General features: G+C 39.6%; 2 protein-coding genes across 2 annotated transcripts; one reads left to right on the top strand and one right to left on the bottom strand.

The window, feature by feature from the left end:
- Positions 1-313: 313 nt before the first annotated feature.
- Positions 314-2,186, top strand: LOC148187262 (uncharacterized). The gene is made up of 4 exons (XM_088088711.1): positions 314-504; positions 604-657; positions 1,583-1,699; positions 1,799-2,186. The coding sequence occupies exons 1-4, from the start codon at positions 370-372 to the stop codon at positions 1,916-1,918; spliced, it is 426 nt and encodes a 141-aa protein (XP_087944837.1). The 5' UTR covers positions 314-369; the 3' UTR covers positions 1,919-2,186.
- A 6,550-nt stretch (positions 2,187-8,736) lies between these two features.
- pou4f3 (POU class 4 homeobox 3) lies at positions 8,737-13,466 on the bottom strand. Its single transcript, XM_042499942.2, has 2 exons — positions 13,244-13,466; positions 8,737-12,888 (listed from the first exon to the last, which is right to left on the bottom strand). Exons 1-2 carry the CDS (start codon positions 13,361-13,363, stop codon positions 11,953-11,955), a joined length of 1,056 nt encoding a protein of 351 aa, XP_042355876.1. The 5' UTR covers positions 13,364-13,466; the 3' UTR covers positions 8,737-11,952.
- Between the last annotated feature and the right edge of the window lie 782 nt (positions 13,467-14,248).

Below are 14,248 nucleotides of genomic sequence, written 5' to 3'. Positions count from 1 at the left end.
TGGTCAAATTTGCCGGTTTCTTTATAAGCTTATAACGTCATGTCATGAAATTACTGATGAGCACAGCATCTAATTTCGGACTAATTTTTTAGTATGGCAAACGTCTTATAGATCGAGGTCAAGATCTGTTGGTTTTGGTGCAGTTGCTCATCAATCACACCGTAATCAGACACATCTTATCTTCCTGTATAGACAGACATCATAGACGGACGTCATTGTCTTTGAAATGAGTGGTAAAGTGTGGTTAAGACGTGGGCAGAGCAGGTATAAATTCTGTGTTCTCAACTAAGACCTCAGAACAAGCTGAGTGATCAGTTTACAGGCCTTTTGTAATAGCTTCTTTTAGAGCCCAATAACTAACAAACTAGTATGATGAAGATGCTGCTGCTGGTATCTGCCATGGCTCTGCTAGTCAGTCCAGCTGTTACCAAATCTCTTGGTATTCAGGAGAACCTAATCGGGATATATAACCTGGCTAAAAGCTGCAGGGTGTCCCTCACCGAGGTAAGAATCGAGTTAATAAACAGTTTTTTTGCTATGGAATCTTCCCCTCTACACTTATGTAAAATTATGTCATTTAAGTCATTCTAATATGTATTGCAGGAAATCTTGGCAGACGATGTATCACATCTGGCGGAAGGCAGCGACAAATGTGGGGTGAGGAGAGTTCATTTATATGCTGATGAACCAGTTGGTTTTCGAGGCTTGTCCCGGTTGATCATATCGAGACGAGAGTGACAGAGAATTTTAAACACAATGCTGTGCATAGTGTAAAATCTGACAAGTTTATCTATTTAAAAAATTAAGAAATACACCAATTGCTTTGATAAAGGTAAGTTAAAATAACCATCAGTCTTTTAAGTTTAGACTACATTACCTTTTTTAAGACAATCAGTTTACTAGATTTATTTTTAAAGTAGGATCTACTTGTCAGATTTTACATTGCATATACTACGACATGACTACTTGCTAATTTCTTCTGCTTCAAACGCCAACAGCTGTCTGCACTGAGCCTATCCACCATCTCATCTAGTTTCTTTCGGAGTACCACAGGGAGCATATTCGGGTTTCTTATAAGCAGTTTAGGTCTCCAATTTTCTGAAAACAGGATATGTTTTTACGCTGACACTCACAAAAGGGAAACTCAATTCAATCATAAACAGGTTATGCATGAGAACAAACTCACATTTGGTTGTATTTCATTTCCAGAGTATTTTTATAAAACCAATCAAAACAAATGAGACACAGATAATTCTTCATACAGTAATTAATGTAGTTTATGGCCTCAACATGATCTAATTTTAAGAGATAGTCTAAAAACAATTCCAGAAATATTACAGAGAGCAGATGGTGTCAATTGAAAAAAGCCCACAGAATGTATAGAAAAAAATCAAATCATTTTACACAATTATTCATTTGTGAAGCTGATTTATTTTGTGTATTTATTTTTATATTAATCTATTAATTGTTTTATAACAGAAGATCTAGAATCTTTTTGGTCTCCTGCATAACATGGTCATAACAGTGATGTACCTCCCCAATACTCAGTTATGCACTATGTTCTTTCTTATGTTCTGAACAGGCCAAGTTCTTCTGCAAAGTGCACCATGTCCTGCAAAACCATGGCCAGGACTTCTGTCATGGAAATGCCAAAAAGGAACTTGTGAGAAACCTAAAAATGTATAACAATGACACTAAGGTAAGATTTGGGAGCACTGTATTCTTCAGACAAAAGTGACAGTAAAAAAACATTTATGAAGCCCTAACCTGAATTTTTTTGTCTTTTTTTGTTGTTCAGGTAAATTGTGAAAATATGCTACAGAAGATGACAAGTACTGTTAACAAGGCTGGGTTGTCCAAACTGTTTGAACATCTCAAGCACTGTGTCCAGCATAAAAACACCAGTGAGACCAATTAATAGCCAGCTCTGACCAACACCCAGACTCAACAAAGAAGGGGTATTTGCAAACAAAACTGTTGGCCAAGAAGAAGAAGAATTACAACATGGAAGCTGGTATCTAATACACCTGTTTGTTGCACTTTTTTAAAAAAATTATATTTAATTTAAATTATAAAGCCACGACTGTTAAATGTACTTGAACGGCATATTTATTTTATTTATATCAAACAGTATTGACATACAATTGTAAGGTGTTAATTGAAAAATAAATCCTATTATTCTTGAATGCAGTGTGTGTGGAAATGTCATTTTAATTACAGTTTCCATGTTGCAGGAAAACAAACGCTTCACTTAGCTTAGTCTTGGCAAGGTGCTGGAAACATCAATAAGCGCAAACTGGTAGAAAGTATTTCTGCACACTTACATCTATGCAGTGGTTCAGTTTATTTTGAGCTTTCAGTCTATCAGACTATCAGAGCATACAGCTCTTGTGAAATCTAAGGTCTGATAGATTGAAAGCTCAGAATAGGGTGAACCACTGTATGAATGTCAGTGAGCAGAAATATTTTCTATCGATCACATTTTCCAGAAACACGCCAACTTAAAACTTGTATTCATGTTTAGTACTGTTTTTTAACAAGAATCAAATTTAGGCAGATCATTTCCCAGTATTGTTCTCACACAGGGCTTTAAAGCTACTGACTCACTTCATCGTTTAAAAAAACGACTAAAATAAAAATCGTATAAATACAACTAACATTTACCATGTAGATTTCACATTTAAACAATTAATTTGATACATTTTACCTCATTGTATTCTAAATTGCAAAAAAAGGTTCACACTGTCCCAATTTTTATTGAATTTAAAAATAATAGTGCCAAGATGACAATAAAGAGTAAATGCAGTATACAAAAATAAAAAACGTGGGATTTTTTGAGCACTTTCTCTGGGGTCATTCACTTTTAAATAGGACCAGGGGGAACCACTCAATAAAATAAGTATTTATGTGTGTGCAGAAATAGCGATGCAGAACCGTTTAGAAGTTCAAATGATTGCTCAAATATTAATGATTCTGTAAATCATTCAACCCCCAAAGAACTTTTGAAGAACCCTGTTTTCGTGGAGTGCACTCAACCAATTGGTGCACCCCAGAAATACATTTGTGTAGATGATCTCTGCCTGGCTGTGGCGAGCTGGTTGCCTGACTGACTGAGACGCTCTCTGAGAGAAACATTTTTCACCACTCTTTTCCCCCTTGCCTTGGACAATGTACCCGTCACTCAGTGACTTGATGCAATGTGAGAGCTGTGGGGAGGCTTGCTCTTGGTGGTAGTTGGGTCTCTGTGTGGCGCTCAGCTGTGTGTATGTGCGCTACTGAACCGTGGCTCCCTCATTACTAAATAAAGAGAATCACTCTCCTTTTCAACTGTGCTTTTTATAGAACTGTTGGAATATTCTTAATACTTTGTATAACCATCCCTCCCATGCTTTTCTTGAAGGACTTCAAAAGAGAAATGAACTCTAAGATCAGTTTAACATTGTGTTATGAAAAGATAATCCTTTATGTGCTGAGTGCCCACCACACTGCATGGTCATTTTCTTGTAGGCCCCAGACTGATGAACAGAGGTGGAAGTAACTCATTACATTTACTCAGGTTACTATAAAAAGTCATATTTTTATGTAATATTGGTGATTTTGCTTGAAGCCTACATATATATATATATATATATATATATATATATATATATATATATATATATATATATATATATATATATATATATATATATATATATATATATACAGGAAAAAAGTATTATAACAATAACCATAATTTCCTTGTTTGTCATTTATTTATTTATTTTTTGGCAATTTTCAGGTAATATTCTTGTACTTTCTTAAAAACGTATTTCTTGTTAATTTCAGAGGGAAACGTCGCTCGTTGTCCTCTCTCCCTATGTTTTCCAAAGAAAATCAAACCAATTTGCTCAGGTTTCAAAGGGTTAATGTTGAACCCACCGAGCGCGCCGGTGACATAAATCAAACACACCTACGAGTCCACGTGACGCAGGTGCTCACATTAGCTTGATTCCGGATAGCATGCTAAAATGCTCACCTAGCCATAGCTTTTGATTTTGCTGAGGAACTTTGAGGATTGAGTTTTTGGGGGCGGGTTTATTGCAGTTTTTCAGAATAAATTCTGATGTGAAACTTACAGCTCAACATGTTGGAAAACGTAGTGGAGCAAAGAGGCCGAGTGGACTGGTTTTGCTGGGACAGAGACACTGAGTGGACAGGTTACAGTGCCGCTATGCTTCGAGAGTTAACGAGCAGATTGAGGAGGACTAAGTGGTGTACAAAGCTGACAGACTGACCTACAGACCGGTGAGTACAAAAACTCCACGACATCCTCAACAAACACAACAACAAGCGTTGCTACGCAACGTTTCGTGAACGCTATGATGTAATCTTTGCAGTCTCTCCTTCGCTGTATGTAGCTTGTTTTTGTAGCCGCTGCGCGCTTTACTGTTTACACTTCCCCTTGTTGTCTGCTTTGGTGATGATTTTATTCTGATGCTGATTCTATAAGAAGTGCCTGGTTATTTAATTTGTGTGGCTGAATGTTAGTTTGTGCACCCGCTGCTGGTGTTTTTGTGTGAGTTTTGTCTCTTTTATGTTTTTTGTATCTCTATGCTAAACTGATGCAGGCTGCGAAGTGCGACAGAAATTCAATTTGCTGTTTGTATGGACATAAATGGTTTTGTTTTTGTAATAGTGTGTAGCCTGCAGCCCCACCCTCCTTTTTTATATTTTACATATTATTATATTATTTTATATGTTTTATATTGTAAGTAACTTTTTACATAAGTACTTCTACTTGTACTTTTACTCTACTTTTACTTACTCTCTCCACTCTCTTCAAACACTTCACTGACATAAAAGTAGTAGTGCAATGATATAAAAATATATCATTACAAGTTATGTAATACATTTAGTCTTCTGTGAAGTATTTCAGGGTTTTTAGTTAGTTTGTTTTTGGATTTTACCTAGTTTGGCCATATTTTTGGGTCATTTCATAGTTACTGTTGTTACTTCTTGTAACCTTTAACTAATATCTTGCTGTTGTTTTTTGGTTTTTTTTTGTTTTTAAAAAGTTACCTAAAGCCTTTTTGCTCAGGTTTCAAAGGGTTAATGGTAACTCAAAATTTCATGAAAAAACATTTCTCTAAACCATTCCTCTATCTTTTGATTTGGTGGCAAACCTGCACCACTATAATTAGTCAGCTTCACTGCTTTTTAAAATTTGAATCATTCAACTTTGTTAATTGAAGTGAACCCACTCTGATCAGTCACTCTTGATTTTGTTGCTTGTTGAATCAGAAGTCATGTGCTCACATGTACTTAAGTCATTTATCTTGGCTGCCATATGTGGAAATGTTTGAAAGTGCAAATTAGCTTAAATCACCTCAAGGCAATATAGCCTGACCCATTATTCAACCATATCATACCAACTTTGTTCTCCTACCTGATCTGCTGTCAACTAAAGGATATTCACTGTGTTTAGTGTCTCACAACAAGAGCTGAACTAACCGGCATCATGCGGACGTGAATCTCTCTAGATGTGTAAGAGGCCGAGTGCATCAGGATCATTGTTTGTATGTAGAGTGGCTTGATAAATATCGTTATGATACATTCTTCCTCTTGATCTGTACATGCACATGAGACATACGCATTCAGCAGCGGCTGCCTCTGCTGCTTCCTTATTGTGTTCCTGGTCGATTAGCCTCGGGGCTGTCTTCAGGGCCTGGGGCCAGTGGGAGCAGGAGGGGGGAGGGCGGGTGGCTGCATCTGCTTGGGGACCTCCTTCAGGGGCCCCACTGTGGCCTGGCTCGGTTTTCATGTCTGTCTTCAAAAGCACAGCCCCGTGGAGAGAGAGGGAGAGAGAGAGGGGAAGACAGTTTGTCGACAGTGGCGCTGCCATTATTATTTTCCCATGTGCCCTCAGTCTGTATGCGGGTCTGAGGTGGAGGAGCATGTCAGCAGTGAGCTGCTTCTCACTTTCTTGTTTACATGTTTTTTCACCCTTAAGGCTATCCAAAATACACAATTCAATCAGTACAATCAAAACATACGCTTCAAGCATTCTTTTCAATCATTGCACTTTTTTTTCAAACTCTGACATAAACTTTATTAGCAGCAGGATTATTCATCAAGAGAATCTTGATCTATAATTAAAGAGAAAACACTTTAACCAAGGCATTAATTATAATATATGCTAATAATAATAATAATAATAATAATAATAATAAGTTATTAATATGCAACTTAAACCCCCCTCCCCTAATGATTCCACAGCCACGGCCTTGGATTTTGAATTTATTTGTGTCTGCAGAAATGTAATAAATTGTCATATTGGCAAATTAAAATACAAATACAATAAAATACAATGTTTCTCCAGCAATTAAAGGAGAGCCTAACAAGATTTTGTCATAAAAAGCAATTCTCAGCATGTTTATTTAAAAAGATGACCCTATCTCTAGTGATTGTGGCCAAATGTTATATTTATATTCAGTTTTTCTTGTGCACAAATTCATATGAACATGGAACCGGAGTGAAGAGCTAATTAAGAATCTGTGTAAATGGATATGACTTTGGATTGGATGATGCCCCTCCTGTGCAGGTGGGCGTAGCCTCCTTGTAACTCCTTTCCTCTCGGCTGTGGGTCCTCTGGGTGCTCCTGCTGTCACAGAAGTTTAGTGTCAGCCGGTCCGGGCCGGCAGGGACGCACTCACCTTGACATGATCAACTTGGAAATGAAGAGGACTAAATCCAAACCGTCAGCATGACAGGCATGTTGACCGTTTGGGATTTAGTCTTTTTCTTTCTTTTTCGTCTTATCTCTTTCTCTCTTCCCATTCACATGTCATTTCTCTCTGGCTTCCCATTCTTTGACCCATCCTCCTCCTCCCTTTTCTCTTTCCATCCATCTTTTCTGTCTTCCTTCCTTTGTTGTTTCATCCCCTTATTTCCTTACTATTTTATTTCCTTCTTTCCCTCCCTCTCTGCCCTTTTTGTCTTTATCATTTTCTTCCATCTTCTGTTATCACTCTCCTTCCCTCCCCTGTTCTTAGACTCATGCCTCCCTCTAACAATTCTTTGCTTCCTCTTTCACCTTCCTCTCCTCTTCCCCATTTCCTCCGTCTCTCTGCACCAGGATTATTATGTTCAGCGGACTGTGTGGTGATTATATGTTCATATACTCTAATCTGACTTTGTGTGCAGACCTGCACCCGACCAGCTAAGTGCTTTGTAGAAAAAAAAAAATCACGCCACAGTTAGTTATTTCTGGCTGGGTTAATCTTATTTCTCTGGGCACTTTGATAATGGAGAGGACTTGAATAATGAATAAGGTGTATAATACTGTTCTTCAGGCCCACGGAATGAATTAAGCAAGTGGCTATAAGTGAGTTTCTGTGAGTGTCTCTAATATAATGCCCCTCCTTTGTCCTTTCAATTCCACGCTCTTATTTTGTATTTTTGGAAAAAGAACAAAAATGTACACCTCAGCAGTGAAAAAAAAAACACAGTAAAATCACACCTACTAATGGATGCCAAAATGTAGATTGTACAATTGTGTCTCATTCTTTATTTTAGCTAGAAGATGACTCTCTCTCTGTGCACACATCTCTTCCTGTGTGTGTGTGTGCACATCTCAATAGTCTCTGCATAATGCATGGTGTGTTAGTTAGCAGACAGTTTGACCTCACATACAGACCATGAGACTCTTAATGATTCTGTCGCTTACGTTCAGTGCTCTTTCTGCAGAGCTGATGCCCAGCGCAATTTTCAGTACATGATCTTCTGTGAAGAGAGTGTTAATAATCCATTTTTTAGTCTTTTTCATATTTTTTAAAAACTCATAAATCATTGATTTGGTTTATTTTATCAAATGTAAGTAGAGTCGACATGGGCCAACGTTTGGCTTCAAATTCACTTAGTTCAGCATGCAGTGAGGAAAAGTCACAACATTTTTTTTACTATTTGTTGAAAAGACTCTGTAAGCAATTTCAATGTATTTGAGGCACTGTTTTCATTATATTATTTCTGTTACATTATATGTTGATTATATATTCAGTCAGTTGATTTATGCTGTGAAGTCAGTCCTACAGGCTAACATATTGTCGTAAAATTGTCAGACCAACTGTCCAAAACAGCAAAATTTTCAGTTTACATACAGAGAAAAGCTGTAGACTGATGCTTGGAATTGAAAAATGACTCAAAAATGATCAAAATTGTCACTGTTTAACATTTTGTCAATAGACACTTCGTTTAATCAACTAATTGTCTCACCACTTTGTAACAATAATGTGCCAATCTGACCTGTTTGACCTGTAGGGTCATACTATATCTCTACTGCAGGGTGAAGAAGTATTCTGATCCATGTAATACCACTCTGTAAAAACACTCTATTACAAGTAAAAGTCCTGCTGTAAACCTGTACTAAAGTTGCAAAAACGGTTGTATTTATTAACACAATTTTACACCTCTTGTACAGAAGATCTTCATCTGCAAAGTAAAAATTTTGTCAGCACAAATACACAATTAAGATACCTAGATGGAGTGAATGTAATTAGTTATATTCTACTATATACATCTATATTTACATAAAAAGTGCAATTAACTGATCTACCAAAATAATAAACAAATGAAGGAAACAGGAGCTACAAAATGGACAAGATCTCCTGCTATACCTTTTTAAAAGGTATCCATCACCTTGGACTCAAGTTTCCAGAGAGTAACACAATCTCACTCTGTGTGTGTGCGTGCGTGTGTGTGCGTGCGTGTGTGTGTGCGTGTGCAAGCAGGTATGCGTGTAGACTTCAGCAGGTTGGTCCCGAGCTGGTTTGGCCTCTGATGATAATAGAAGGTGACTAATAGAGAGCGCAGAGGTAGCTGTCTCCCTGCGCTCTGGTCACATTCTCATTTGTTGCTGCTGGCATTGGATGAATTATTGAGTTTGGGGTGTCTTGGCTCCCACCCCTCCCCTCTCCACATTCCCGCACTCTGCTCCCAAGGATGACAGCCACCCTGTGTGTATGTGTGTGTGAGTGTGTGCGTGTGTGTTAAAGTGAGTGTATATTTGTGTGCATGCATTCTTCAGCAATTAAACAGGGCTTTCATCCTCATTCTGTCAAAAAAGGTCTTCCCTGCATGAAAACATCTCAGGCAAGCACACTGTCTCTGTCTCTCTCACACCCTTCCTCTCTGTCTCTCCAGCTCACACGTATTGTTTTGTGTGTTTCTTTATCTCTCTTTGTAATTTCCACTAAGTCTAAATAGCTACTCTGATAATCTCAAATGCATTCATCCCCCCATTCATAGTCGTTTTGAATCAATTTGCATGAGGTCTGACTCCAAACGAGTTTTTATATTCATGCACAAATTGGCCCCAACACACCTCCATTATTGCATGAGAAAATGCAATATACCTTTCAGCTGCTGCTGAATAATTGAGGTGCCCTCAGTCGCCACATGCCGCCAACTCACAAGCCTTCAGCTCAACTTACCACGTAGAGACTACGTTATGATATCAATACGGGTATTACAAAGATCAATTATTCACACGCGCGAAGCTCCTCTTTATAACCTTTACATTTGCGTCACAAAACGCAAAGATGCGGTGCATTTGAGGGCCTCACCGTTATCATAGAGTTTGATCATATATTTTTTTTAATGACGAAACATCCGCTGAAACATGTAAAATACGTCCAAATAAATGTGACATAGTTTAGAAAGAGGGGGATTATTAACAACAATTAATATTTGCGTTTTATCCTGCCTTCCCTTAAAAAAAATGCTATTTAACACCATAAATTGGACTGTAATTAATTAGGTCTCGGCATCAAAGAGAATTTTAATATTAGCAACAAACGTTTCTGCCTAATTGCGAAGTATTGATCCCCTGACTGAAAAAAAACCCGCCGACAGTCTCACTGGGAAAATCACACAACCGCAGGTCATGTTGGCTGTGGGAGGATTCCAGTGGGAGCTTTCTATTAGGCCTATTATATGTCGTTTTCTTTTATTTTACCTTTTTTATTAGATATTTGGTTAATATTAGGGGGGGACAATAGATCATTGATATTTCCGGAAAACACACAGAGAATTAATCAAGACTTACGAGCTAAATTTTTCAGTTATACATAAAGTCGGCCTAGAGTAGATTAATTAAACTAAAAAATGCATTAAATGAGTCGTACTTGTTTTCGTCGATAAAACTAGCAATTAGATATAATGATAATATCATTTGGCCTATTTTTTAAAGAATATTAAAACACATGTTAATTTAAGTGTGAGGCTCGCTGCTGAAATAAAATAAAAAATAAACTAAAAAAAAAACAATAAAGGGGAACATACTTACTTAATCAACGACAAAGCAAAAGAAAAAAAACATACTTTCTTTCCTCGGTTAACCTGTTGTGTATCCAGTTCGTCTCTCCCGAGAGTTCCCAGAGTTCCCAGTCAGCCTTCTCCTCCCAACTCCTCCACATTACTTCGTTTTATACCAATATATAATTAATATTGCATCGTCATTACTTAATCATTTCAAACCCCCATACACGACATAACCCGGTGACATGAGGGCATCCATAATTAAAAGCGCGCGCTAATCAGAGGAGGAAGAGTGGGCCATTATCAGCGTGTAGAGGTCGCACGTTCTGCGCTCCGCGGTGTGAAAATTACTGTGAAAATGGAGGCCCTTTATTTTGCTGTGGCGCATATATCATGTACGACAATACATATTTAATCCCAGCAGAGGTTTGGGGAGTCATAAATAAAACAGTCAAGCGAGTTCCTATAAAACAAACAAAGATTTTATCGCCCATTGGTGCAGCTCAGGAAAGTTCTTACAGTTCATATCCGTTTTAAAAACACCGTTTTAAAAACACTATAATATAGGCTACCTCGTTTATAGGCCTCAAAAATAAAATAATACAACTTAATAAAGCACAAAAATAAAGTCGCTGCTTTGGATTTTTTTTTTTTTTTTTTTTTTTTAGAAAATAACCAATAATTTATTAAGTTTAAACTTCACACATTTTTTTCAAGTGAAATCAAGAGTGAGGAAAAAAAATACTTAAATTAGGTGATACTCTATATACCTGGGCTACATAATAAATATGTAGTTCACCTGTAATGCAAAACATGTTCACAACAAAATACTAAAATATAGCAGCAGCCAAAGCCACACGGATGTGCCTCATATATGACGGTGTCATTTTCTTTTCTAAATAATTCAATATAAACAGACTCAGTGTGTCATATCATGTGAAAGAAGTACTGTAATTATTTATATTTGTGCGTAAATGACCATCAAACAGTTCACCAAGAGAGCAGCAAAAAATAAAATAAAAATAAAATAAAATAAAATTAGATCGTGGTTTAAAAATGTGATTTTTTTAACCCCTCAACACTGAATTCACATTAGTCTGAATTCATGGACTATAACAATAAGTGAGAATACAGTTATGATGGTGTACTTCTGTGATATGGAGGATAAACTCAACTAACATTTAAAAAAAAACCCCGTTATCCTTCACGAAATCCTCATTTCTTACTTTTTTTTTAAAAACATCTTCAGTCTTCAGTTTAACACCGCTGACAAACACCCATAAATGCAGCCTCTGAACTCCATTTCATGGTTTAAAAAAGTGACTTAATATCCCTGAATGTGACAAACTGTCAGGGTGGATTTGAAAGTTCATATTTAGTGTGTGCAAGATACACGATCAACAACATCAAAAACACCCCCTCCTCCTCACAGATCTGTAACACAATCATTTATGAGTCCCATATTAATGACAAAATCGAAAAAAAGTGCAACAACGAAGAGTGAGTGACACGAAATGAAAAATTAAGTCTTTTGGAGATAATCCCAGACGAGACGTGAAGAGCTGTTGATAAATCCCTGTTAGTTAGGCTACTTAGGCTATTATTAATCACTCGATCAAAAATGTAGTAGGCTATTTTATTCATGATGTGTGAAACTCAGTGCACCGCAGAGTATTTCATTCGTTTCTGTTTTTGCCGCTGGTTGCAAAACCACACTCGAACCACATTCTTTTTCAGGTCCAGTTTTTCGGCGATGGCCGCAATTTTTTCCGAGGAGGGCCGAGGCTGGATGGCAAAGTAAGCCTCCAAAGAGCGCTTCTCCGGCGCGGCGATGGAAGTGCGCTTTCTTTTCCTCTCGTTCCCGTTGAAAAGGTCCGGCTTGCTGCTTTTCTCCCGGTACGCAGCCTCTGCTTCCTCCAGCCAGGCCTGGAGAACCGGCTTGAGCGCAATCATGTTGTTGTGGGACAAAGTGAGGGACTCGAACCTGCAGATTGTGCTCTGGCTCAAAGACCCCACTCCGGGGATCTTAAGGTTGGCCAGCGCCGACCCGACGTCCGCCTGGGTCACCCCAAGTTTGATCCTCCTCTGCTTGAACCGCTCGGCGAAGGCTTCCAGCTCCCTGGGATCAGACTCCACGTCGTTGACGCACGCCATGCCGCCGTGCACCGACAGCGAGTGAGGGTGGGCCATGTTGGCCATCGCCTGGTGCAGCTGCCCCATGGTCTGCAGGTGGTGGTGCGGGTGCTGGTGGTGGTGCGCCGATGTGGTCATCCCGGGAGGCTCCGGAGCACCCATCCCGGTCACGGCCAGGCTGGTGGAGAGGTGGTCCAGGAGGTCCCCGGCCTCCAGGGTCTGTCCCAGGTGGTGGTGATGGTGGTGGGAGGCGATGGTGGAGGGGACGTGGGAGATGGGCACGGTGGTGGAGGAAGAAGAGGAGGCTGAGGTGCAGGGGACACTGCTCATGGTATGGTAAGTCACGTCTGGTTTGAACGGGTGACTCTTGCCGTGAGAGACAATGCTGTCAGCAGCCGCCAGAGCCTCTGCCCGTGCCAGCAGGCTCTCATCAAAGCCTCCGAATATATTGCCCTGCAGCTGCAAGCAAGAGTGCGCATACTGGAGTCAGTGGGGAATTCTGTCAGGCAGCTCTCAGGATCTAAAAAACATTTTCCAAAGGCAAGCAGCGCCGAGGAGAGGAGAGAACCCTCCTCAAAGCGCAGGTCATAAAAATTAATATGAAAGCAAGAGCATTGCTTGAAAAGACATGTGGATGAGAAGAGGGAGGAGGGGGTTGGGAGGGAGGGAGGAGGGAGGGAGGGGGCACAGACAGAGGAGAGAGAGATAGCGGATAGAACAAAGTCCTGTCAAATCAACTTTACAGACATTTCCAGTGTGATATTTCCCCCCTCCTCTCACTCAGTACAGCCATTCTCCCCCGACCTCAACGTACCTGCGGGGCGGGCAGACAGACTCTGCGCATGCCCTCCGAGCCTGAGTGCAGGCCGGGATACTTGGGCTCGTGCAGAGCCGGGTGCATGGAGAAATGCTGCTTGCCGTTCATGGTCATCATCCTCCTCCCTGCAAGCACCTCACAAGCAGTGTGGCCCCTGACATGAAAGCCCGGGCAGCGGACAGCCACAGAGCTCCTCTGCTCTCCTTCACCAGACTGAGCTGTTAACATCGGCCGCGCCTCCCGGCATCCCTCTCTCACCCCTCTCCCCCCCCCTCCCCTTCTTTCAGTCTCCCTCCTCCTCCTCCCCTCCCACCGGCTCCTCTGCTCAACTTACAAGTTTCAAAATGTTGGCCTCTGTGCGCAAGCGTAAAAAAACCCAAATAACTAATAATATTCAAATAAAACTCTGTTGATTTAGGGTTCCATAGTCATTGAAAACCTGGAATAGTAATTGAATTTCACAATGACATTTTCCAGGCCTGGAAAAGCCATGGAATTAGTCGAAATTCTCGGACGTTTTGGGCAAATCATGGATTTTTCTTGTGTTTAATGATATTGTAACAATAATCCTCCATTTACAACCTACCACGTAATGTAACATAACATTGTTTTTCTGTAGCTGTCGATAGCTCAAATTTGCGTCATCGCGTGACATTTTTGTTTACCATCACCTACATTTCTTCATTTTCTCCTCGTCTCCGCCTCTCCCTTTATGTATACCTGATAGCTGAAATTAGGTTCGAAAAGAATTTGAATCAATTTAAATCTGAATCGGGCTATGGGGTAAGAAAATATGGGTCCTAGAAAATCCATGAAAAAAGTCTGGAAATTTTGTCCACGGAAATGTGTGGAGACCTTGTTAATTGTTAAAATCGTTATTATGACTTCAAAGGCATTTTTAGAAAGTTTAAGTGATAACGATTTTAAGCGCAATCCAAGTCAAACCCTTTATCACAGGCGGCCTGTTGCTTCAGCACCACGGACAGCGAAACACGCTGAGGT

Source organism: Plectropomus leopardus, chromosome 15, assembly GCF_026936395.1.
Source record: "Plectropomus leopardus strain MGB_pleo_1.0 chromosome 15, ASM2693639v1, whole genome shotgun sequence".
Lineage (NCBI taxonomy): Eukaryota > Metazoa > Chordata > Actinopteri > Perciformes > Serranidae > Plectropomus > Plectropomus leopardus.
Note: the sequence above shows the minus strand (reverse complement) of the source record. Positions and strands in the feature narration are given on the sequence as shown.

Bases quoted from the DNA above. Each gene is read 5' to 3' on its own strand.
- LOC148187262 (XM_088088711.1), top strand. From the start codon at position 370: ATGATGAAGATGCTGCTGCTGGTATCTGCCATGGCTCTGCTAGTCAGT. The intron at 658-1,582 runs GTGAGGAGAGTT...TGTTCTGAACAG, and splicing joins AAGGCAGCGACAAATGTGGG to GCCAAGTTCTTCTGCAAAGT. The intron at 1,700-1,798 runs GTAAGATTTGGG...TTTGTTGTTCAG, and splicing joins TGTATAACAATGACACTAAG to GTAAATTGTGAAAATATGCT.
- pou4f3 (XM_042499942.2), bottom strand. From the start codon at position 13,363: ATGATGACCATGAACGGCAAGCAGCATTTCTCCATGCACCCGGCTCTG. The intron at 12,889-13,243 runs GTACGTTGAGGT...TCTTGCTTGCAG, and splicing joins TCTGTCTGCCCGCCCCGCAG to CTGCAGGGCAATATATTCGG.